Source organism: Arabidopsis lyrata, assembly GCF_000004255.2.
Source record: "Arabidopsis lyrata subsp. lyrata unplaced genomic scaffold ARALYscaffold_1, whole genome shotgun sequence".
Lineage (NCBI taxonomy): Eukaryota > Viridiplantae > Streptophyta > Magnoliopsida > Brassicales > Brassicaceae > Arabidopsis > Arabidopsis lyrata.
In genome coordinates this window covers 32,605,155-32,632,745 of record NW_003302555.1, presented here as the reverse complement: position 1 = coordinate 32,632,745, position 27,591 = coordinate 32,605,155, and the positions used below count along the sequence as shown (strand labels likewise).

Below are 27,591 nucleotides of genomic sequence, written 5' to 3'. Positions count from 1 at the left end.
GACATCATTTCCGATATACCCGGAAATGATAAGAGAGAATCTAGAAGGATCAACTCATATCAGGAAATCTTCCAAAGACTCCGAAGAATAAGGAAATTATCCTAATCCGTGATATTCTAGCCGCCTTCGAGATAAATGGAAATCTTCCGAGAATATCGCTGGAGAGGCGGTTTATCATCGCTATATAAAGAGACTCAAGGCTCTCGTAGAGGGGGGGATATCGCTCTAGAATTTACACTACACAAAGCTCTTACAACACCAACACCTTTTTCCTTTTACGATCAAACTCTTGTACGATCAAATCTACTCTTTTCATAAATAAGATCAAGAACACCATCATTGGTTACAATTGTTTCTGTTGTTCTTTGAGAATTCACGTTTATCGTATCCCTAAATTAAAACCCTAGACAAATCTCGATTGTGTTAGTTTCGACTTCCACAGTTTGGCACCGTCTGTGGGGACTACTTTAGAATTCTCTTACCCTAAGAACGCAAGACTCGAATACCAGAGAGGATGGTGAACGAAGACGATCATCAGATACCGCCAGCCAGAGGAGGGAACCCAATGCTCCGAACCCTCAAAATCCTCAAGCCGATCCGACGATTACAACGGCCCTAACTGAACTAAAGAATATGATGGTTCAATTCCAGAAAAAGGTTGAGGAACTAGAGAAAGTTAGTAAAACCTTGGCGCAGCAAATCGATGAAATCGCAACTCGAGGGCAACAAAAAACCACGCGTTTCCAGACTCGGCCGCCACGAGCCCGGAGGGACATGCCTGGTCTCAACCCAACAAGACTCACGTTCGCGACACCAACCGACAACACCAGAGTCGCAACCCGCGCCGACCCTGCCAAACGCGAGCATCAGAATGATCCCACCGAGCCAGACGCAGCGGACCTGACGAACGAGCCGGATGGTTTGCGAGACGAGCTTACCCGAGTCGGAGCTAACTCTGCCGAGCGGACTGATCTCACAGATGACGAAGAAACTGAGGAAAACATAAGATGGGCCGAAGAATCCGAAAGAGAAGACGAGCTCAGCAAGATCCGAGCCTCCCTAGCCAAGGCGGAAGCTGATATGAAGCTCGTCAAAACCCAGATACATAGCGTTTCATCCTCTGCACCTAACATCGACCAAATTTTGGAAGAATCTCGGAATACGCCTTTCACCAAAAGAATTTCCGAAACAACGATGTCCAATCTGGGGAAGTTCAAAATCGACTCTTACAACGGATCAACCGACTCGAAGGGTCACATTAAATCATTCGTGATATCCGTGGCCCGAGCCAGGTTCAAGCCCGGGAAGAGACCCCGAGCCAAGGAATCAGGAGTCTCAAAAAAGAACCCGGGGGACGCAAGACGAAGACCGAGATAATACAAGGCAAAAAGTCCTCACCATAATGGGTGGATCGCCGTACTGTCCTGACACCGTAGCGGCAATCAAAGCTTATCAACGCCGAGCCGAGGCGCCTAGCAACTGGACAAGACCCTTCGATCGACCTAATGACTTGATCACATTCGAGGAAAGCGAGATGAACGGGCTCGACATGCCTCATAACGATCCACTCGTCATCACATTAGTGATAGGAGACCATGACATTTACAGAGTATTAGTCGACACCGGCAGCACGATAGACGTGATCTTTCACGAAACGCTCCAACAAATGAACATCGACATGTCATAGGTAACTCCGACCCCGAGGCCAGTCCTCGGATTTTCAGGAGAAACTTTGATGACGCTTGGAACTATCCAATTACCGGTCCGAGCCGGCGGGGTGACAAAGATAGTCAACTTCTCTGTCACCGATCAACCTACCATCTACAACGTCATAATGGGGACGCCGTGGGTAAATCTAATGCGAGCCATCGCTTCAACATATCATCTGTGTGTCAAATTTCCGACTCCTAGTGGCGTAAAAACGATCTGGGCAGTCAAAAAAATTCACGGATGTGTTTTATGGCAGCGCACAAACTCCGAAACCCCGTCACCGAAGCGAAGGCCGAAACTGACCACAAGAAGTCGAAACTTGGCCGGAACGAAGAGAAGGTTATATCTAAACAGTTATAGCAATTACAGATCGAGGAGAAGAAGCCTACCTCGGATCCAGTAATCTCCATCAGTCTTGACAATGAACGACCTGAGCGATGCGTGGAAATCGGCAGCGACATAACCGAGGAAATTAAGACCGAGCTCATCTCATTTCTCAAGGAGAACATCAATACGTTCGCCTGGTTGGCTGAAGATCTACCTGGAGTAAGCATCGACATAATCTGCCACGAACTGAATGTGGACCCATCTTTCAAGCCCATCAAGCAGAAGCGAAGGAAGTTGGGCCAGGATCGCGCAGATGCCGTGAATGCCGAAGTAGAAAAGCTCCTGAAGATCTGCTCGATCTCCGAAGCAAGATATCCAGACTGGTTAGCGAATCCTGTCGTAGTAAAAAAGAAGAACGACAATTGGAGAGTCTGCGTCGACTTCACCGACCTGAACAAAGCTTGCCCTAAAGACAGTTTTCCGCTCCCACATATCGATCGCTTAGTGGAAGCAACTGCGGGAAATAAGTTGCTATCGTTCATGGATGCTTTCGCAGGATACAATCAGATTCTCATGCACCCCGACGATCGCGAGAAGACAGCATTCATCACAGACCGAGGCATCTACTGCTACAAAGTCATGCCCTTCGGACTCAAGAACGCCGGCGCGACATACCAACGGCTCGTTAATAGGATGTTCTCCGAGCAGCTCGGGAAAACGATGGAAGTTTACATCGATGACATGCTAGTCAAATCCCTCGAAGAAAACGATCACATAGCCCATCTACGCGACTGTTTTTACCAGCTTAATCAACACAACATGAAGCTCAACCCGGCGAAATGTCGTTTCGCAGTAAAATCGGGCGAATTCCTAGGATATCTAGTAACTCACCGAGGCATCGAGGCGAATCCAAAGCAAATCGATGCTTTACTAAACATGCCCTCGCCGCAGAATAAGCGAGAAGTTCAGCGCCTCACCGGAAGAGTAGCAGCCCTGAACCGATTCATCTCCCGTTCGACCGATAAATGCTTGCTTTTCTACGATACTCTGCGTGGAAACAAGAAGTTCGAATGGACCGATCGCTGCGAAGAAGCTTTCCAGGAACTAAAGAAGTATCTGGCTAATCCACCGGTGTTAGCAAAACCAGTCCCAGCGAACCATTGTTCCTGTACATCGCCGTCTCGGACATAGCAGTAAGTGGGGTCATAGTCGGAGAAGACAGAGGGGAACATAAGCCAATATTCTATGTTTCGCAAACCTTCACCGACGCAGAAACACGCTATCCGCAAACTGAAAAGCTCGCTCTCGCCGTAGTGATGTCAGCTCGGAAGCTACAGCCGTATTTCCAGTCTCACTCAATTGTCGTCATGGCACCCATATCACTCCGAGCCATCTTTCACAGTCCGAGCCAATCAGGACGTCTGGCAAAATGGGCAGTAGAACTCAGTGAGTACGGCATCGAATACAGAAACAAGACGTGCGCAAAATCTCAAGTCCTGGCCGACTTTATCATCGAGCTGTCATCAGAAAATGCTCGAGAAGATTCGCCCGACGCCGTCTGGACCCTCCATGTCGGCGGCTCGTCCTCAAAGAAAGGCTCAGGCGTCGGGATTCGTTTAGCATCTCCGGAAGGAGAAATTCTTGAACAATCTTTTCGGCTAAATTTCGACGCAACTAACAATGTGGCAGAGTACGAAGCGCTGATAGCAGGGCTGAAGCTGGCTCGGGGACTTAAGATCAACAAGCTACGAGCCTTCTGCGATTCCCAGCTCGTGGCAAATCAATTCAACGGAGAATACGCGGCTCGAGATGAACGAATGGAAGCATATCTTGCCCTCACGCAAGACTTAGCAAAACAGTTTGGAGAATTTGAGTTAACCAGAATCCCGCAAGGCGAGAATACGTCAGCCGACGCGTTGGCAGCACTAGCATCAACCTCCGATCCAAATCTGAAGAGAATCATACCAGTTGAGTTCATCGAAAAGCCGAGTATTGAAGACAAAAGCAAGGATCAAATAATAACGGCTCGGTAGACAGAAGACTCGTAAGAAGGTAATACCGAACCGCTAGATTAGCAAGTGATGCCAAATGGATCGGAGCCATCCGAAGTTACATAGCCGACGGAGAAGTGCCTACCGAAAAATGGGCAGCTCGGAAGCTTAAGGCAAAAGCGGCTCGGTATACTCTGATCGACGGAGAGCTCCTTAAGTGGCGGTTCTCAGGACCCCTACTAATCTGTGTCGAAGGAAACGAACCTCGAAGAGTCATGGAAGAAGTACACGGCGGATCTTATGGAAATCACTCTGGCGGGAGAGCCTTAGCTATAAAGATCAAACGACACGGGTATCTTTGGCCAACAATGGTAAGGGATTGTGAAAAGTTCTCTCGACGATGCGACAAATGTCAGAGTCACGCATCAACAATTCACCAACCCGCCGAGCTCCTCTCTTCCATCACCTCGCCTTACCCCTTCATGCGCTGGTCCATGGACATTATCGGACCTCTACACAACTCCAAGCAGAAGAAGCTCGTCCTAGTATTAACAGACTACTTCTCGAAATGGATCGAGGCAGACTCCTACGCCAGCATCAAAGACGCACAGGTCGAGAACTTCGTCTGGAAGAACATCATATGTCCCCACGGGATACCTTACGAGATCGTTACAGACAACGGATCGCAGTTCATTTTGGCTCGGTTCGAAGGATTCTGCGAGAAATGGGGAATTCGTCTCAGCAAGTCCACGCCTCGGTATCCTCAGGGAAACGGACAGGCAGAAGCAGCAAACAAGACGATCCTCGACGGAATAAAGAAACGCCTGGACGCAAAGAAAGGTCGCTAGGCCGACGAATTGGAAGGAGTACTATGGTTGCACAGAACCACGCCACGGCGGGCCACAGGAGAAACACCTTTCGCCCTCGTCTACGGCATGGAGTGTGTGATTCCCACCGAAGCCGAGATCCCGGGGATAAGGAGGCGTTTGCTCCCCGAACGGGAAAATTCCAACACTTAGATGATGCTGGATGAACTGGACTTGATTGACGAAAGAAGGGATTCGGCTTTGATCCGTATACAGAACTACCAGAATGCAACGGCTCGGTACTACAATTCTCACGTTAAGCATCGCCGCTTCCATGAAGGAGATCATGTGCTACGCAAAGTCTTCCAGAATACCGCCGAACAGAACACAGGTAAGCTCGGCGCATATTGGGAAGGACCTTACACGATCGCAAAGGTCATCCGTCCCGGCGTCTACGAACTCATCAACATGAACGGCAAAGCGGTACCTAGATCCTGGAACGCAATGCATCTAAGGAAATATTATCGCTAAGAACCTAAGGTACGCATGTACTTGAACTACGGGGTGGCTTGATCCCTGAAAAGGGTACGTAGGCAGCTCGTCCTCGGACGAGTTCAGCTACCCCCCCCCCCCAAATTAAAAGGGGGGGGGAGTGGGTCCGTATACATATACTCCCACTGAACTTTTTAACTAATTTTTTAAGCTTTACCCTTCAGATTATCAATCTTATTCACCTCGACATCTATCCTGAAAGTCACCTCGGAAACTTTTATGGTCATCTTATCGACCTATAAAGCTAAAAGTTCGTTCGGACGATGGCCACGTCCACGGACAGAAAAGCTCATTTCACCGCCTCGGTTACAGCGCGCTATATAAGCATTCGAGACAATTCGGTCGGAGATATCTTGCCATAAAGAAATTGTCTTCAGAAAACCCAGTTGACTTCGACACTGGTGCCCCGGTTCGCTCCTAAGCACTGGCAATCGACTATATCAGCTCGGGTCGCAACCGACAAAGATTATAGTCCCACGTGGCCAAAACCCAGTTTTCCTAACACTGGTGCACGATTCGTTTCGCTTTCGGCTCGGAGGTTGAAACGGTTCGGAAGAATTAACTTAACGTCACGCTTGCAAAAACCCAGTTACCTTGACACTGGTACGATATTCACCTTCACGGTTCGGGAGTTAAAATAGTCCCGAAAATTAACTTCTACTTAACCGAAAGTCATTTTTACCGAGACCCAATTATATTGACATTGGTGCGTAATTCGTTTTCTCGACTCGGAAGTTAAAACGATTCGGAAAGATTTACTTCTCGATGAATAAGCCGGATTTACGAAAACCCAGTTACTCAACACTGGTACCGAATTTGGTTCGGAAACATCTCAAGATAAACAAAAACAAGTCAGGCACTTGAAAATAATGTTCATATTAAATGGATAAAGCCATCCAGGCATAAGTTTTCACCAAAAGAAACTTAAAACAAAAAAAAAGAATGAAAAAAGAGAAAGGCAAAAGAGAGTTTCCGCTGCCAGGATAAAAAGACATCTCGGGATCAGATCGAATCTTAGTTAACCGGCGAGACTCGAGCTGGTCAGTAACACCTATTGCGGCCCGAAGCTGTCGTCGACAGAGTCCGGGGAAACCTGATGAAACTTCAAGTCCTCTCGCAGCTCGGTCCCGAGACGGACGTACTCTTTCTCGGCATCCCCATACTCAGCCGTCCATTGAAGGACCTCTGCCTTCTCATCCTCCACCTTTTTCCCTTCCTCCAGCTCGGCTATCAGCTCGGCATTGGCCCGCGCTTGCACCAAGTACATATAGTGCGCGGATACCTTCCCGTACTGGTCCATCTTCGCCTCGATAGCCCTGACCTTCTCGGCAAACTCCCTCTTGGCTGCCCTCCGTTCCCTGACGATCTCCTTTTAGGCGTGCAATCTTGGCCTCGAGCTTTCTCTGAGTTTGCAAGCTGTCCTCTGACGCCTTCAACCGCTCCACCTTCTCGGCCTTGGCCAACGCCTCGGCTTCCTGTCTAGCCACAATCGCCTCGGAAATCCTAGCCTCAACCTCGGCTCGGGACATCTCCGACCTCTCACGAGCCAGCTCGGATTTCCGAGCTCTAGAATCATAGGCTCGAACCATAGAATTCATCGAGTGAAAGGCCTGAAATGGAACGGGAATCATCAGCAAACGAATATGGAAACGATAGTAAAACACGTCAGGAACGAATCAATACCTTCAGAAATCCAGCAGCGGTTTCACGGTAGCTTTGAGCCTCCAACAAGGCCTCGGGAGCGGAAAGTGGTGGACCCAAACAAGAAGCGACAAGATTAGCGGAAGCTATCTTATCCTTGTAGATTGGAGCTTCACTATGGCTCCTCTTCTCCTTCCTGCGTCCTCCCGAGCTATCACCTCGGGGCCTCTTCCCTTTTGTCTTAGCCTTTGCCTCGGCACCCAGAGCTACGACCGCTAAAGCCCCCACTGCCTCGGGAACTTCTGTATTCGGCCGAACGTTATCGGAGGCCTCAGGTCTAGTCAAAGTTGCAACGTCACGAGCCTCCTCAATCGCCTCGGTACCATCGGCAACCTCTGGATCGTTGTTAATCTCAGGTGGATTTGGCGGTCTGAAAGTCGCCTCTAAAACCCTTTTCTCCTCGGCCTCTTTTCTTTCGGCAGCTTTCTTCGCCCTCAAAGACTGCGCGGCTCCTTGCATTTCGATGAGATGATCTAGGCGATGGTCAGACGATTCCGAAGAAGACTGGCAAGGAGCTCCGTGCAGCAAACGCAAGGCTCTCTCAATTCTATCTCGGGAGAAGTGTTTCGTCCAATCGATCTTCTGAGCTATCAGTTCGTCGTGGAGATCTATAAAGCCTTCGGGAACGTCTTTGAGAAATGACGGGTTCCGATCTGCATGAACAAGAAAACGGTCAATGAAAAGATTAAAGCAAAACAAAACAGCAAATACGGCTTCGGGTGTAATACCAATTTTTCTCCACTTTCCAACAACTTTCCCTAAGTAGTCCTCGTGGACACTATACTCATCCAAGGCTACGTAGAAAAAGTGGTCGGTATACTTCTCATCCTTGCTCGGGAAACCACCGATAACCCTCCTATTTGGCCTCGGAGATATGTAAAACCTCTCAACAGGGCCTGGTATGCGCCGGACCTCTAGGAGATTCCTTAAGTGGCTAAGGTCGACGATATTGACCGTCTCAATACTCCGGAACAGAATCCCTATAAGATGGCGCAGGCCTCGGGTCTTGATCTGAGATAAGGCTATCTTGTACGACCATAGAAACGCCAAAATTGGCCGCGGGATTGGGAGCCAAAGGTAGCAGTGGTAAAAGAACCCCTCGTAAAGGGTGAAAAACCCCTCGGGTGGATCATCTGCTCGCTCATCCCGAGTTGGAAGCCTCAGTTCAATCCCCTCGCTAAAGCCGAACCGAGCTTTAAGATCTCGAAGGGAATCTTCCGTACATAGGGTGGAACCCGGAGGATCGGGTTTCTTCGCCTGGGCTCGTCTTTTCTTCCGCTGACCCTTGGCTGCTTGAACTTTCGCCTGAAGCAACCTTGCTGCCTCGTCAGAGTCATAGTAGACCTCCTCGGCCTTTATAGAAGGCAAAGGTGGCTCGGGCGCACCTTGCCAGCGAGAGCCCCCGGCTTCGTCAACCGCTGGCGGACGACTTTTCCTAACAAGTGCCTCCTCGGGTTCCTCCGGTAAGTCAAGCTCCCGAACAATATCTGCTGCGGCATCCTCCCGAGCCACGAAACGGCTCAGATCTTCTTGATTGTGAGAAGATTTAGCGTCGCTATCCCGACGCGTGATGTCCGCCTCGGGGTCACTCGAAGAACTCCAAACCATCTTCCTCTTATAGACAGGAAGATTGTCGCCTCGGGACGAATCACTGGAATCAGAGAGAGACATTTTCTGACTCGGGCAACCGAAGTAGTTGATCGGAAAAGCAAAACTTGGCAGATCGGAGAAATCAACCTAGATCTAATAACGGCGGCGCTACAACGGAAGTAAAACGGAAAAAGTAGAAAATGGAAGAAATCAAGATCAGAGAGAAGAGAACAAACCTTGGAAAATTTTCCTTTGCAATTGCGAAATGAGAGAACGAGTCAGAGACTTAACATTTATAGGAATTTAGGGCGCGTCGGATACGTACGAGCCAAATAAAACACACCGTGTCCGCATCTAAGGCGCGTCGGGCACGCGCGAATTGAATAGGAGGCTTCACATCTGCACGAATCTCGGGAATCAGTGGAGGACCTTTTCATTTCTCGAGAAGGAATCCCAACCGTCACACGCCAAGAGAAGATGAAACGACAAAGGAATTCGAATCGCCAAAAACTCCACATCATAAAAGGGACCGAAATGTCCGAAGTAAACGGCTCGGCCCAATTGTCATAAAGCTCGTCACGCTTTGGTTCTCCAAACTAACAAGCTGGGGGGCTAACTGTTGGGGTCGGATTCCATCCTTTGGCGCCGAGCCAGACTTAGAGCGCCTCGGGAAACTCTTCAGAGATCACCTCAGGGCGTCGCATCATCCACCTCGGGTTATCCATCTAATCAGTTCGGGTTATCTATCTAATCAGTTTGGGTTATCCATCTAAACAGTTTAGGGTGTCCTGCCAGCTCGGGTACCCGAGCCCACTCGTCTCGAGGTACCCGAGCCCATCACCTCGGGGTACCCGAACCAGCCCTTCCTAGGTACCCGAGCCGATTGCACAAGTTCTCCGAGGCGAAGTCTTCATCATCACCCGAGGCAAGTACTTAGTAAATATTTGCCTTCAGAAGTATCATTTCTAAGCAGGACATCATTTCCGATATACCCGGAAATGATAAGAGAGAATCTAGAAGGATCAACTCAAATCAGGAAATCTTCCAAAGACTCCGAAGAATAAGGAAATTATCCTAATCCGCGATATTCTAGCCGCCTTCGAGATAAATGGAAATCTTCCGAGAATATCGCTGGAGAGGCGGTTTATCATCGCTATATAAAGAGACTCAAGGCTCTCGTAGAGGGGGGGATATCGCTCTAGAATTTACACTACACAAAGCTCTTACAGCACAAACACCTTTTTCCTTTTACGATCAAACTCTTGTACGATCAAATCTACTCTTTTCATAAATAAGATCAAGAACACCATCTTTGGTTACAATTGTTTCTGTTGTTCTTTGAGAATTCACGTTTATCGTATCCCTAAATTAAAACCCTAGACAAATCTCGATTGTGTTAGTTTCGACTTCCACAATGAGCTAAATCTCAACCATCAAGAACGAAACATATTAAGCTATCAAATGTTAGATTCAGTTCAATCAACAAGAACTAGAAACTAAAAACAGGACACTACACCCATAAACACCCACCACCGCCTCCTCGGAAGAAGCAGAAGTTGAACACAGGAAAGACGGTGGAACTTTTCATTGAAACTGTGAAAAATTATAAAAGTCACTATAAAAGTCAACACTCTCCACTAATTCACACTCTCCACTATAAAAGTCATTAATTGCTTTGAACTAAAACTCCACCCACCATTATTGTTTTCATTACCTTGTCCACAAGAACACTAAAAAAAAAACTCACGAAACTGTTACTACAACATTACTGTATTTTTTTAAGATTCTGAATACATTGCCAAGAACTAGAAGAGAATCATAGTAATCAAATCTAACAACTGAAAAATACAATGACATATACTATAGTCAATACACAAGAAGAAACCACGGGAAGAAGAAGACTAAGAGCATGAAAACTGAGATTGATTACAAAAAAAATGTTTATCGATTTCAACTTATCACAGAGAGATGATTAAAGACTAGAAACTCTCCCGTATGAAGTTCAAAAACAAAAGGATTCAACTTTTTGTAAAAGACCCACAAAAACCAAATCGTTGGAGACGATTCAAAACACCAAAAAGAAGAGAAATTGAAATACAAGAAGAGATAATAAGAACTTACAGGAAACCCTAGAACAAGATGAAGCAGAGAGAAAAGAGGGAATCAGTGAAAATTGGGTTGGCGAAACAGAAAGGAACCGAGAGTTGGCGAAACAAAGAGGAAACTGTGAAGAATTGGCGAAACAGAGAGGAACCGTGAAGGATTCCGGCAGAGGCGTTCGAGATTCCGGCGGATGCGACGAGATTCCGGCGGAGGTGACGAGATCGTTGGTCGAAGATGAGAGAAGACGAGAATTTTGGGTGCGACGGAGGCGTTTAGGGTTAGTCTCTCAAATTTTCTATTTTCTATTTTAATTAATATTTAATTAAAACTTTTGGGTGCTATTTCTGGAATTTCATGGAATATGAGGCTATTTTTAGAAAAAAAAAACTTTTTGGGGCCATTTGTGTAAATTGCCCAAACATTTAATGTTTAGTTATAAATGTATTATTTATTCATATCAAACCCTTCCACATAGCTATTAACCAATAATAATTCATCAAATTTTAAAATTCTCAATTAATGATTCTTCAAATTCACAATTTATTAACATTAATTGATAAAAATTTACAGAAAATCAATCTTTTTGATACAAAAATAAAACTTCAAAAATCAATCTTTTTGATACGGTGGGAGTAGAGAATTGGGTTAAACTGGAGAAGGAAATGTTAATCTAGACGTTGGGAAAATCATATAAAGGAACCATGTTTACCCCAAAACTAAAATAAAAACAAAAAGGAAAAAGTCATATACATATAGCCGTATCATATCTGAATCATGTTTCAAACCAAAATTTTAAACTTCTTAAATTTTGAAGTTATTTCGCTTAAAGTAAGAATATATATATATTTTTTACTCAAAAGTTAAATTAAAATTAGATTTTTGAGTCATACAAAGATTTACAATTTTGCGCCAAAAGCAGAATCTTGTCCCAATAAAAATAAATGTCAGCTGAACTTACATAAAGAAATGTTATTTAAAATAATTTTTTAAGAAAAATATGGTATTAAATAAATATAAGTTGAGAATTTCATTTGAACTTACCAAAATTTTGCGCTCAACACACTAATACTTCTAGTTTCAAATTTATTATTCTTAACAACACTAAATTATTTTTGGATTTATCAGCCTTCAAAAAATTGAATCATATTCAACTATTAAAATCATGTCTAATCTTTATTCAATCTATTTGTTTTTCAAAATTGCTCAAATTCTCTATCTCACTCACCTAATACAATAAAACCTCAATAAATTAATACAGTTGGAATTATGATATTTTATGAATTTATCGAGTTATTAATTTATCGATATACTAATTGATCAAAAAAACCAAATTTGGGACCAAAGAAATGTATTGATTTATCAAGTATTAATTTGTAGAGGTTATATTGTACCCGAGCTTCCAGTCATCCTCTCTATTTTGGTGTGACCTTTTGTGGAAATTAATGGTTCATATTTTTTTTTTTTTTTTTTGAAATCAATGTTAAATTAGATTAAAAAAAAAAATAATGTTGTTACAACTAGTGCATCGTGTGTTTGATAATTTTAAAAACTAAGAGATTGTTTGAGATGGCTAAAGCTTACGCTCGGCTTTGTAACCAAGCTTGAAAACAGGCTTCGTATCGACGGTCCTGCAGTCTTCTAATGGTTGTGATCTGATTTCGGACTTGTGTATCAATCCACTTGATTAGTTGAGCCGCATTGTTCGGTGCTTCTCCATGTCTCCGGCGATTGTGTTCCCTCCAAATGGAGTAGACAGTGGCTTGGAAGATGTATTTGATCAAAAAACTATCTACCCGACTTCGATGATGAATAGAGACGTGGTGGATGATTTGGTTCCAATCCGTTGAGAAATGTGACTTGAACACTCCTTTGGCTAGCACTCCCCAGACTTCCGAAGCATAGCTGCAAGAAAAAAAGAGATGATCTCGAGTTTCCGTACATTGTTGACACAAAATGCAGTCCCCCGATACTCCCCTGTTCCACTTTAGCATTCGTGCACCAGTGGCTAGGCGATCGTGGGCAGCGAGCCATAAGCAGAAAGAGTACTTCGGTGTGGCATGGGTGAACCATACCCCCCGTATGCCATGAGACCGTGTTCGAAGTTGTTCGGATGTGGTTCCAAGTGTCTTTGGTGTAGAACTTGTCTTTGAATATATCATTTTTGCCTTTCCACAAGGTTTTATCCAATTGCTCCCCTCTGCTTTGCCTTTGTGTAGACAACGCTTCTTCAATCAAGTTCAGGTTATGTTGACGATGCCGTCTTCTTCGGCGTGATGTCCATGCTTGAGCCACTGACATTTGCCGACTAATCCCCAGATCTATGATTCCCCGGGCACCCGCAATGTCGATTAGTCTCCCCAATGGCGACCAGTTGTCAAACCAGAAGGAGGTGCTCTCTCCATTCCTCACCTCTGTTTTGCAGAATGATTTTGCCACCTCTCTGTATTTGAGCATTTTCTTCCATATCCAAGATCCAAGATTAGCGTTCTCTTTAACTGTCCAAAACAACTCCCGTTTCAATACGTATTTCTTTATCCATTTGACCCATAAAGAGTCACCATGTGAGATGATTCGCCAAATTAACTTCAAACAACTGACATCGTTTGCTTCTTTCAAACTGCGTAGCCCAAGCCCTCCCTCTGCTTTTGGTTTGCATACTTGATCCCATGACAGTTTCGCTTTTTTTGAGCTCATTTCGTTTCCGGACCAGAGAAAAGCAGAGCATAGTGATTCTATTTCCCGTATACATTGACGTGGTAAGCGGAAAGCACTTAGCCAGAAGTTACATGTGCTCCAAATGACTGAACTGATGAGGTTAAACCTGCCTGCAAACGAGAGATAACGAGAAGACCATGACCCAAGACGTTTTCGAATCTGATCAAGCAATGGCGCGTAGTCAGCTGCTGTTAGACGTTTGGTAACTAGGGGAAGTCCCAAATATCTTATTGGCAGCTCACCAACATCGAATGGAGACTGAACTGCGAGTTGATCACGGCCTGTTCTTGAGAAACCAGCCACATACATAGTGGACTTCTCCATACTTATCTTAAGGCCCGAGTATTTAAAGAAAGTGTCAAAAACCTCTAGAATCCCATCAATGGACCGACTTTTACCATCTGTTAACACCATTAAATCATCTGCAAAGCAAAAGTGAGTTATACCAAGACTTTTGCAGTGTGGATGATAGCCTACGCGCCCAGCACCCGCAGCCTTATCCAACATTTTCGAAAGAACATCCATGCTTATGACAAAAAGATATGGCGATAACGCGCAGCCTTGTCTTAATCCTCTTGAGCTTTGGAAGTAACCCGCTAGCTCTCCATTAACCTGAACCGAGAAAGAAGCCGTTGTGATGCAGAGTTTTATCCAATGAATGAATGTGTCGGGAAAATGCATTGCCGTGAGGACATTAAGGAGAAAGGACCACTGGACCGAGTCAAAAGCCTTTGAGATGTCAATCTTTATCGCACACCGCTCTGTTATTGATTCCTTGTGATAGTCTTTGACCAAATCCGTTGCTAATAACACGTTTTCAATCAGTAGCCGGTCTTTCACAAACGCGGACTGATTTCCTGCAATGAACTGAGGGAGTAGAGACTTCAATCTATTGGCTAGGATCTTGGATATAACCTTATAGATAACATTGCAGCACGATATTGGCCTATAATCCTTCATCTCTTTGGACTCCAGTTTCTTGGGTATAAGTGCTAATATTGTCGAGTTAACACCTTTTGGCAGCTAACCCCGATAGCAAAAAAACATTGAATTGCTATCGTGAATTCAACACCAATTATGTTCCATGTCTCCTTGAAGAACTCGGATGTAAACCCGTCTGGACCTGGAGATTTGTCATTTGGCATATAAAATAATACCTTTCTTATCTCTTCTGCTGAGACTATACGAGTGAGCTGTTGTTGGTCTGTTTCTGAGCAGCGAAAAGGTAACAAATCACCAAGTTCCTCCACGCCTATACCCTCATAATCATTAGGAACCAGCTGTAGAAATTCCCTGAAAAATTTCTCCGCCTCGATTTTGACCTCATCTCCTTTTACTACTCGCCCATCACTGCATGTAATCTCCCGGATAGTGTTCCTTATTTCCCGTAGTACCGCAGCTCTATGAAAAGCTTTGGTATTTTTATCTCCTACTTTTAACCAATGAAGTTTTGATTTCTGTTTAAGGTACTTTTCCTCAAGACCAGCCACATGATCCCATCTCAAATAAGCCTCATTCTCTTGTTCCATAGCATGAGTAGAGGGGTCAGCCAAATTTGCTTCTTGTTTTTTGCAAAGATCAGCGTATGCTTCTTTAGATCTTTTCACCAGATGGCTTATCTTCTCCTTTGCCAAATTTCGAATTAAAGGCTTGAGACCCTTTAATTTCTTTGTAAATCGAAAAAGAGTCGAAGTGGATAAAAACAGTGGCTCTGTTTCGCTCCAGTAGTCGCCTACCATTGGATTAAATTCGTCCATCTCCGTAAGAACATTCACGAATTTGAATGGCTTCCTCTTCTTTATGGTGCTTTCTCCCTCAGCATTCAAGCTTATTCGACAATGCAAGTGATCTGAGCATCCTCCAGCCTCAAAAACACTATATGACTGCGGATAAGTCTGCATCCAAACATCATTTACCAATACGCGATCCAACTTCTTCATGATAGGATCATTTTCTCTCTTATTCCACCATGTGTATAACGGCCCATGAGCAGCCATGTCCGTAATTGAGCAGTAAGTGACTGTTTCCTGAAAAGAACGCATTCCATTACTCTAGAATGTTCCGCCATGTCTAGATTTTCATTGAAATCGCCGAAGATAATCCAAGGCTTGTTTGAAATGATGGGAGAATCAAAATGATCCCGCAGCTCCTGCCATAGGATCTTCCTTTGCTCCTCAGTATTCAACGCATAGACAAAAGAACAGAAAAATTATGTATCATGCTCCTCTAATTTCACCGAACAAGTAATCAACTGTTCACTTTTATATATGGGACTCAGTCTCACATTGTTTTTCCAAATGACCCAAATGCGACCTCTCCGATTATGCTCATAATTCATCAATACTGACCAATCTCGAAATAAACTTGAAATCAATCTTTGCGCCTTCTTCTCTCTAACACGTGTCTCTAATAAACACCCAAACTGGAAATGTTGTTCCTCTATCCACTTTTTTATCACAGAATGTTTTGATGATTTATTTAAGCCCCGAACATTCCAGAAGAAACCCGACATCTAATGGTGTTTGGGAGGAACCTTCTTTCTCTGAGCTTTAGGATTTATCCTAACAGATTGAGTGGAAAGGTTTGACACAGTCTTGTGCGCAGATTTTGACCCACGAGGCAATGACGGACGTAGAGGTAAGTCAGGCTTCGAATCTCTAGAAATGTCAGCTAACCCCCGCTAAATCTTTTGTCAGCTAACCCCGCTAAGTCAGGTTCATATTTTCTTCAATCTCTCAACAACAACCCTACTATTTTCTCTCAAACCATTTTCGATTTCTCAAAAAATCTTTGAATTTCTCAGTTGTTGATAGTTGATAACTCCGTAATTTTACCAATTTTCATTGTCATTTTAATAATTTTTTGATAAGAGGTTAGTGTGATATTGATGTTATTCAAGCATGTTTCTACCAATTGTGGTTTACTATATGTAAATATTTATTTCTCTATCTTTTTATTGGTTTTCATATTTTTTTAATGTAAATTAGTATAAAGTTCATTTTTTCAGGAAATACACAAAGAAATAATACAATTCCTTACATATGCTGCAACCTAATCGACAGACTTGACACGTGATCTTGTTAGTGACTAACTTTGAAATCAAAATTAATATTATTTTTATATTTGATAAAAATTTTGGGTTCTGCGCTTTGCTAAAATTTCTTTTTTTTATTTTATTTTTTTTTGTTATGAAATTTCATCGATTTTTTTGTTTTGTTTTTTCCGATTATAGTTTTATGTTTTAACAAAAAGCAAAACTATTAAATGCCACATGATATTCGGTTCAATTCTTTTGACTTCAGATTCTTTTGATAGTTATACATGATTTTTATTTTTGATTAACTCTGTTGAATAACATAAAGATTTTCATCTTACAAAAAATAAGATGCTACGCAAGGAATTGACTACAAGAAAACATCCCAATTTCCGAAGAAATACCAAAAAATTTTGGACTAATTTCCAATAAAAATTTCTGATCAAAGAAAGGTGTTCGGAAATTAGTCGAAAAATTTGGTGAGAAACACCATGGTCGTCGGAAATTTGTCAAAAATTTAATACTCTAGTTTTTCATTTTTCTTTCTTAAAAAAAACGTGGTCGGAATCCTTTGATTCACCTCTTCTTTTTCTAGCTAATCAATATTTGCCACCTAATAAAAAATTAAATTCATTTAATTGTAAAATCTGATCTGCCACCAAAATGAAATTATATATCGGTTTGGATTTATAAAAAAATATTATGGTTTAGATTTTATAATTAAAAAAAGGTTAAATATCAGTTTGGATTTATAAACAAGTTTAAATTTTACAACTAAACGAGGTTAAATATCGGTTTAGATTTATAAAGAACGGTTAAAGTTTATATTTTACAATTAAATGAGGTTAAATATTAGTTTGGGTTTATAGAGGACTAGGGTTTAGATTTTGTAATTAAACGAAATTATATGTCGGTTTGGGTTTATAAAAAAGTGGTTAAGAATTAGATTTTACAATTAAATGAGTTTAATTTTTTTTTATCAGGTGACTGAATAGAAGAGAGTGAATAGCACAAGTACAAATTTCTTGGAGATCATTGTCCTGATATAAGCAAGGGGCCCCTTAACCTATCGTCATTTATCATAACCAGTTGGTTTAGATTCTAGTGAGATTGAGCGGTATAATAAAATGTAGGATGTATATATAACACAAACTAAAACATTTAATACCAAGCTTGGAATAACCTAAGCATCATTTTAAGTCATACAATGAAATAGTTTTTAAGAAAATAAAGATATAAAAAATTATCATAAAATTTCTCTATCTATACTAGTATTTTTGCAACGTTTTGGTGACGGGTGGGTAAAAATGCTTCTGGGTTAATCGGATATCCGACCCGTTTTTTTAAATCCTTCACAAAAAAATTGTTGGGTCGGGTTATATTTAACCCAACTCATACACCGGATATTCCATATTTAATAATTTAGATATTTAGAAGATTTGATTAAGATTTAGAATTATGTTTCTCCTATCATCTTTGTTTGATTTGTTTTTAACTGTTTTGAATCATCATATAATACATAAAGTAAAAAAAAAAAAATCAATTTTTTTTCTGCATAGTGATTCGAAATTTTAAAAACGGACATATATTATCTAATTGATGAAAATGTGTGTTCAATGTTCTACATCGATTAAAATATTTAGACAATGATTCAGAATCATATCATAAATAAGATCAACATTAATAAAATAAATGAGTTTTTTGGCCGGACGGATTTGGCGGGACGGGTTTTTGAATCAACAATAATAAAAAGATTAAAATATCATTAATCCGCCGCTTCAATACGGATTAAATCCTTATTTTTTTTTAATACCACCAATATTAGACATATTAAATCAGTCTCATTTAGAAAAGATTGTATAAAACCAAAAATTGTCCCGTGGTATAATGTTACTTAATAACAATATTTATAAAATTTTAAATATCATTAACATGCCGCTTTAATACATATTAAATCTTCAGTTTATTAAAATATAAATGTCTTAGAGAATGATATGATTTGTAAACTTATATATATAATAAATAATCATTAAATTTTAAAATAAAAACAAATTACGGGACGGGTTAAGAAATTACGGAACGAGTTATATTTCGGAAAGGATTTATATGGCAGACGAATTTGAATCAATATTTATATACCGCTTTAATACGGGTTAAATCCTCAGTTTATTAATAATTGTCTCGTGGACTCGTGGTATACCGTTATTTAATAACAATTGTAAACTATAATATAAATAAATATGTTATAAGGAGATACAATTTACAAAATATTTTTATACTAACTTTAAATTTAAATCACCGCGGGTTAAAATCTAGTATATATATATATAGTAATTTAAAATTCTTATTCGATAATTTGAATTTGTTTATTAATATCCTTCTATATATAATTAGAATATAGGAAAAACACATAAAGAAATGATTATATTTTTAATATAAATAATAATTTTGTCGATATAAAAGAGAAAATAAAAACAAGTCCACTACGTAAAAATAAATTTATAACATCGCGTATTGGACAACAAAGAATAGCGTACTCAAACTCATATTTAACGGGAAAATGCAAACAAAGTTCCTCACTTGGTGTGACATTAGAAGTGCTTTTGAAGATTCGTTGTGGCTGAGAGACCTCGTTGCTTCAGATAAACCATCGATCTACTTATTTTGATATGTTTAATGTTTCTCTGTTGAGTTCGGTTGGGTTGGGTCGGTTCGGTTCGGTTAAAATGCCCACCCCTATTAACCGTAATTTGTTGCTCTGTGCGCTCTGTTTTTTGTTTAAGCTTGTTGCTACAAAGAGTGAGATTATCGAATTGTTTGATGGTGTTCTCCATTTCTCTATAGGTTATCAAACTCTCCACAACTTTGCTGAATTCTTCCCGCATTGTCTTTGTACCGGACCTTGTCCTAGGTGGTTGATACATAGTCGGTGATTGCTCGAGTAATTACCCGATACACTTAACCGAAAGGTAGTATATACGGGGTCGATCGACAAGAACCAATGGTACACTAAAGATTTCCGAGACTCGTTTTTAGCTAAAGCGGAAAGGTTGTTTGTTTGGTTTTCAGATTGTAAAATAAAAATGCAAGTAATTTAAACGATTAAACTTATGGATTTAAAGACATTGGGCCATAGGGTATTTCAGAGATCAATAAATAATGGAAACATGAGACAAAGAATTCAACAAAGATGACCAAGTTGTTGTGTTACTTGATCCTGAAAGACAGTGGGAAGGCGAAACTCTCAGTTTCTTCCACATGTAGATAGATTTCATTTGGTTGCGTTCATGACATTGACGACCTTGTATCTGTCTCTTATCAACTTTGAATGTCCTTTGTTCATAATGCAGACCGGACCCTGGAGTAGATACCGAGCTATGCTCTTCCACAGGTAAATAGATTTCATTCGATTGCGTTCATGACATTGATGACCTTGTAATGATGGTCTCTTTTTTAATGCTTCCAGGATAATTCAAAATGGCTTGAACCTTGGTTTGGTGCCTTCCGAGGAGGTTCTGCACAAAATTTATTTGATTTTGTAGCAAAGTCCTGAGAGGATCAGTTGTTTATTTGTGCTTCTTCATGCTATAACTGATACAGCGAGAGGATCAGTTGTTTATTTTCCCAGTTTGGCTTCCTGCACCAACTCTCTGTCTCTGTCTTCTCTTGATGAGACCACTGGACCAGACAGCATAGACACCCTGCTGTTATACCGAAAAACAGAAAAGGCTTGCTGGAAGAGAGTGGAATCGGAATCGTAGAATTGCTTCAGTTCTCAACGTCTTGGGAGTTACTACTCTTCTTGCTCATCTTCCTCTTTGTTTCATTTGAGAAAATCACAAGGGTTTCAATGTACAAGGTCGATTGATGTTTGCGCTTTGCTCTACAAACTCAGAAGCCTCTATTGATGAAATTGCAGAATGCAGAGGCTTTTGGAAGACTCAAATGATGATTGGTGGTGAGGCTACCTCGCTAGTGTATCAATTGTTTTCTCAAAAGCTTTAGATGTTGAAATAAGCTTCTTAGAGCATGAATATTGGTTGAAATGTTGAGTATGTTAGACAAATCTTAGCATTAAAGTTGATTAAAAATAATCAAACCAACATCTTAAAGTTAAGATTTGTATCTAAGTTAAGATGTTTTTCTTAATTTAAGATGTTGCAAGGTGTCACATTGTGATTGGTTAAAAAATCAAACAAAAGAAGAATTTTTTTTTTTGTGCTTTATGTTATATATGTTATAAATTGTATCTCATGTATGTTTTAATTTTTTTAATTTGCAACAATTATTAAATTTTCTATAATTATAAATTTTATTTTTATATTAATATTTTTTTTTCTAAGAACCACATATTAAGAACCTACCATTAATCACACAAAAATCTTAACCCAAAAATACTATCTCTTACCTATCACTTTTACAAATATATTACTTAAATATTCCTAAGATTTATTTCTAAGATACTACCAATAATCATGCTCTTATAGTTTTATGTTTGTATTGGCGCTTCTCTGAGAATAGTGGAAGTTTCAGTTATTATGAGTGTATTTGCTGGCTTTAATCACAAAGTTCTTTTAGTTTTTTAAGTAAAACATTCACAGAGACTGTAATATACATCTCTTTAATTACATTTGTTGAAGAAGAAGATGTATTACCCGTCCAGAGCCATAAAATTGAATCATTATATGCACACAAAAGTATCATCATGTAATAGAAGGGACAAAAGACTTTCAACTTTGGTCCAGATGTCACAAGGGACAAAAGACTGTCGACTCTGGTCCAGATGTCACAATTACTCTCCTACAATCATACGCGTCAAAACAGAGACGAAACAGAAATACCAACATCAAACAGAGAGAAACTTTCAACTTATGTCAATTACTCCTATAAATCCTTTTCTTCAAGTGGGGTAATCAAAAGAGAGAGGTGAGAGACGTCTTTGCTTAAGCTTGGACTACAGATATCTGAACCTTTGGGGAAGCTTTTCCTTCAAGTCTCCGAAGTTCAGTGGCAATGTCGTAAAAAGCGGTAACGCTATCTTCTGTTTGCCCATATATCTTCACTTGTTGGAGTTGTGGCATTCTCATCATAAACCACCTCATTTGCTCAACAAATCGGGCTACATCCTCAGTAACTTCTCCTCTCCCTTTCTCAACAACTCCTTCGTATATCTCTAGGTGAGTAACAGGAGATGTTACTAGACAAGAGTCTACATGCTCGTCGTTCCTCCTGCAGGGACACACATCACCACAACCATCGGTGGCTAAGTGGAAGAGCCCCTGTAACATAAAGACAAGATAGTAACGCATCTGTTTTCTTTGCTTTTAGCAATAAAACCAATTCACTAAGCAGCTTGCTTTCTTACCTCCAAGACGAGGGTTTCCAAATGTGGACAGCTACTGAGCAGCTCTGGAATCGCGTCCCAGCCTAGAGTTTTGTCACTCTGAATAGTCAGGTGAGACAAGGATACAAATTCAGGAATTGGAGGATCGAAGTTGTAGTGAAGGACCTGAAAAACAACACAAGCAAATCAATTAGTGTTGTCTTGTATTCCCAACCTCAATAGTATTATTGGACAAAAAATTCTCAAGCAGCAGGATAGAAACAAACCTGAATAGTGTTCACATATAAATAGAGTCTTCGAACACTTGTTATTCCTGTGATAAAGGCTGTGGCATTATCACCAACAATCACTTCTTCTTCCTCATCTTCTTCCTCATCTTCTTCTTCTCTCTCATCGATCATTTCAAGTCTGATCTTGGCTTCAATAAGTGAAGAAAAATTCAGTACTGGATATTGCCCAGCAATATGATCAGTGTACTCCAAGTACAAGAGATTCGGGGTGTCAAACGACACACTCCGAGGACATCTCTCAAATTCATCCATTTCCAAATAACCCGTCCAGATTATCTTCAATCTTCTCAAACTTGCACTGACCACAAAACAGGCTTCCCATCTTTGCCACTTCATATCTATCATCACGAGTTCCTCTAGTATTGGACAGCCGGATAAGAGTCTAACAAACACTTCAGAATTAACAACTAGAACGTCGTCAAGCCACAGAGTCTTCAAACACGGAAGATGAACAGAAGCTACATCATCTTCATTTATCCAAATCAAACCACGGTTAGTTGCTAGCTTCAAAGTTACAAGACTAGCTTGCGAAAACACTCTTCGACTCAGCAGGAAATCTCCTCTAATTCCATATATAGAAAGCTTTAGCTTCTCTAATGCATTGCCCAATGCATAATCTACCAAACGAGTTGTAAATCCTCCATCGATCTCGTCATTAAGCGTCAGCGAGAAACTATCTAACTTACGGTTGCATCCTCTCAGCCTCAACACTTGAGAAACAAATCGCACGAAATGATCTTCCTCTTGATCATCACTAAAAGAAAACTTCAACCTTGAAAGATTCTTCATGTCAATTCTCCACCATCCTTTCATAAACAGAAGAGACACAGTAACAGCTGTCTTGGTTGGTAACCAAGAGAGGATGTGAGGTGCAAGATCCTTGGGCAAATCACAAAGCTCAGTATCCTTCTTCTTCTTATTCGATGCCATGGCAACAAACCTGAAATTAGCAAACACTAGATTGAAATCTGTACAAGAGAAAATAGAAATCTGAGAAAGAAATCAAGCAAAACCCATAAATCATACTAAAAAAAGAATGACGTTGAGGAACAATCATACTTCTCATCAGGAGAAAATAGAAATCTGAGAAAGAAATCAAGCAAAACCCACAAATCATACATATAGAAATCAAGCAAAACCCATAAATCATACTTAAAGAAGAAGGACGTTGAAGAACAATCATACTTCTCATCAGGAGAAAATAGAAATCTGATAAAGAAATCAAGCAAAACCCACGAATCATCCATAGAGAAATCAATCAAAACCCTCGAATCATACGAAAATACAAAGGAGGTTGAGGAACAATCGAGCTACTTCTCATCAGGATCAAGTAAAACAAAAAAATTTAGAAACAAATTTTAAACTTTCTTCCATTTTTCAATGATTTCTCTACAGATTAACAAATTCAGAGCATGAAAAGGAACGTACCTGTGTGAATCGAGGATGAGCAGCCTTAAACCCTAAACCTTCTTTGTGTTTATCAAATCGGAGAAGAAGAGATGAGAGAGGAAAGTGTTAATTCGCACGATTGAGCAAAAGAGAGTGAGACTTTCTTTGTTTATAATGAAAATGACCAAAAACCCCTCAGCTCCATCATATTTTGAAATTATTTATTATATCATATGGGCTAATTTATTCTTTTACATTCCATAATTGATCTAATTGGTGCATAAATAGTAAGGGTTAGAGGGATATTACCAGTAAAGATTGTAAAATTCTTAAAAAGATGTTGTGTAAATAGACTTTCACTTGTGATCTTGTAACTATACAAATAAATCATATCAAATAAAATAAATTTCAAAATAATAATTAATGGTTGATAAAAGTGTTGTGTACTATTTTAGTAGGAACATGTTATGACTTTTGATTTTTGATAATGAATTTTTTAAAAGATAATAATTAATTAAAATAAATAACTAAAGAGATATAATTAAAGAGTGAAAAATTATTATTTCGATGATTAATAATCAAAGAACTAGGGATTTCAAACAAAGGTTTTTTCCAATAAATAATATGTATATATATATATATATATATATATATATATATATGGTACAAAAGTAATAAATACTAGAAAAAATAATAATATAAACATTAAATGAAAATGCAATGTGCTATTTTATTTAAAAATTAAAATTTAACTACTCCCTCTGTTTCTCATAATGTATATTTTTAAAGTTTTTACATATATTAAGAAAACATATTAATAGTGGATTATAAATTTATTACTTTTTGTGATTTACAATTTTATATAATTTTAATCCAATAGTATTCAATTATTTTTTTTTTGAAGCTTACAATTCATCAATAATAACTAATAAATATTGCACAGAAAACCTACAAATTCTATCTTTTTGAAACAATTTTTTTCCCTAAAAAGTATATTATTTAGAAACAGAAAGAGTTGTAAATAGAAATATGTTTTCTAGTGCTTTCTATTTTTTAGCTTATGGATCTGTCTTTCTTATTCTTTTCATTAGGAGTAATATTGATAATCAAAAATTAAGAAAAGTTACAAATCACAAGATAAATGACGAGAATTATATTACAGAGAAACACAATAATTGACTTTCCATAACCAACAACTAGAAAAGAAAAGGAGTTTTCAAATACATTGCTTAAACCAAATACATCTTGTCTCGAGACTATCGAAGCTCTCGAGGCTCACTATAAATACTTCCGCATAACAATATCTGAGAACGGGATGCAACACAAATGGCAAAAACAAGTGAGGGGAACTTGGTCTTGTCAGCATAAGATGAATTTTACTCTGAGTGTCTTTGTCAAGAATCTCCTAGATGAACCGTAAGATATTTGACTCACTTAGACCTTTCAACGCTACAACGAACAAGTAAGTAAGCTAAACATTGTTTAACACTAAATGAGACAGATCTCAAATATAATCAAAAAGATAAATTCCAAACTAACAAGGACTAATTTAGGAAAAAAAATCTGTATGGAATTAAAACCTAATGAGCTAGAAAAAGAAAACATTAAACATTGAGTTTGTAAATGAAATATTATATATTTGGTGAGTTAAATCATATTCCGCTGACTGTTTTGTTTTGTTGCTAGGACCAAATGACCATTTCACTAAAACCAAAAGGCTAGTTGAAATAATAATTTTCAGTGAACTTAAAACAAAAATGCAACTTTTTTTTGTTTCATTTGTAAATTCCCCTATATGACAATGGCATGTCAGTACCTAATGAGATTAATTCACTTCTAAGGCTAGGCCATCGCCTATACATACCATATTTCCAACCCTTTTTTCCTTTGATAATCCAATAATAAAAACAGACTTTTATCCATATGATTGATTGCAAAAGAAAGAGAGTGAGAGTTTCTTTGTTTATAATGAAAATGACCAAAAACCCCTCAGCTCCATCACATTTTGAGTTTATTTATTATATCAAATGGACTAATTTGTTCTTTTACAATCCATAATTGATCTAATTGGTGCATAAATATTAAGGGTTAGAGGGAGCTAACCAGTAAAAAACATTGTAAAATTCTAAAAAGAGGTTATATAATTAGAGAGCAAAAAAATATTACTTTCACTTGTAGGGAGTGTTATTGGTTCCTAATTTACATGGAATTTTGATAACTTTAATAAAATCATAGAAAGTAAACAAATGAAAGATTCTAAACTATTGTTGGAGAGTTTTTGAGAGTTTTCTATAATCTTGTTGATTAGTATTTCATAATCTTGTAAAGTTTTCCAAACAATCTCTCTATTTTGATGATACTTTTCATGACTTTGTTTTGTGAAGAAAAGTGTAAAAAGTCATAAACCAATAACATAATAATTTAATTCATTAACAATCATAGATTCTTTTGTTGTAATTGAATAACACAAAATTTTTAATGACTTTATAAAAGCATGAATCCAATAACTTCAGATTTATGAAGATTTTAGATTACTTTTTACAAATCTTAAACTAATAACAAACTTTAACAAATTTTTAAAAAATCTTGATTGAATAACAACAGATTCTACATAACATTTAAAGTCACTAAAACTCTATTTAAATCACAAACCATTAACACCCCCGTAATCATATCAACTAAAATAAAATTTTAAGAATAATAATTAATGGTTATGATGCAGCGGGATCGTGACTTGGAAGTCAAGAAAAGAACGTGTGTTTATTGGTTTTGGGCTTTATTATGGTGTTGGGCTTTTAAGTGTTTTTTTATTGCTTTCGTCTTCTTCACTAGTCTAGGGTTTTTAGTTTCCAACTTCTTATTTAAGCGTTTATCATAAGTTATTAGACGGAGCTTTTTTGAGAATATTAATAAAAGAGAGATTTCTCTTCTTCCTTGTTCTTGATTCGATTAAATTCATCAGACAAGAAGCCTTGTGTAGATTTGATTAACTTCATCTCACGAGAAGCAGGTCCCAAGCGAGGATTTTAACAAGTCCCTTGGTTGAGCTGATCTATCCGGTTCGTACGCTGCGCCAGGTTAGTAAAAATGTTGTGTACTATTTTAATATAAAGATGTTATGACTTTCTATTTTTGATAATGGATTTTTTTAAAGATAATAGTTAACATAAATATTTAAAGAGATATAATTAAAGAGTGCAAAAATTATTATTCCGATTAGTAATAATTAATGAACTAGGGATTTCAAAACAAAGTGTTTTTCAAAATATACTTTAAAAATGTATATATAAATGGTACAAAAAATAAATAATATTAAAAAATAAAATACTTACTAGAAAAATAATAATATAAACATTAAATTAAAACGCAGTGTGCTATTTATTTAAAAATTAAAATTAAGAAAATTATGATATTCTATATAAAAAAAATGTGTATGTATCATTTCAGAAAACAATTATATTATTTTTTTGCGCTCCTTCAAGGTTGGCAGGGTGCAATCTATGAATTGTGGTGGGAGAGAAATCGCCGCTTCCATGATGGTCTCTCCCTCTCTCTGGTTACAATAGTAACACACATCATTTCCACCATGAATAACAAGTGTAATACAATGCTTTAGTTCGGCTTAAAGTATGGAGTTTCACTTCTTCAGTGCTGCACTATCTAAGGTTTAAATCAAGAAATGGGCTCTGTTTGGGAAAAGGGGATTTTCATACACGTACTATCGGGACTGTGGATTTTTATACCTCGACATTTTTGTAGTGTATTTTCCAACCCAAACTAAAATAAAATTTCAATTACATACCTGTGATTCATAAAACTTTTAACAATCAGATTCAACCTAACTTCTTTTAGTAATTTCAGGAACGATGCTTAGCCAGCTTAGACAGATATACTGGTATTAAACCATTATGCTGATATTTTGATTCTGATCTTAATAATTTTGTTTTTTTCAAACTTAGGTTTCTAACCTATCTACTCAATTTGATGGCTTAACTTTTAACAAAGTTGAGTCATCTTTGATTAGAAGAGAATTAATTTA

At 39.0% G+C, this 27,591-nt stretch overlaps 1 protein-coding gene and 1 long non-coding RNA gene across 2 annotated transcripts; one reads left to right on the top strand and one right to left on the bottom strand.

Annotated features, from left to right (window-relative positions):
- Window positions 1–19,255: 19,255 nt before the first annotated feature.
- Window positions 19,256–20,659, top strand: LOC9330722. Its single transcript, XR_002329675.1, has 2 exons — window positions 19,256–19,920; window positions 19,996–20,659. It is a non-coding gene; the product is annotated as an uncharacterized LOC9330722 (long non-coding RNA).
- Window positions 20,660–21,180: 521 nt separating this feature from the next.
- Window positions 21,181–23,700, bottom strand: LOC110225338 (F-box protein At1g56610). The gene is made up of 4 exons (XM_021014823.1): window positions 23,592–23,700; window positions 22,140–23,103; window positions 21,895–22,038; window positions 21,181–21,808 (listed from the first exon to the last, which is right to left on the bottom strand). The coding sequence occupies exons 2-4, from the start codon at window positions 23,091–23,093 to the stop codon at window positions 21,473–21,475; spliced, it is 1,434 nt and encodes a 477-aa protein (XP_020870482.1). The 5' UTR covers window positions 23,094–23,103; window positions 23,592–23,700; the 3' UTR covers window positions 21,181–21,472.
- Window positions 23,701–27,591: the final 3,891 nt, after the last annotated feature.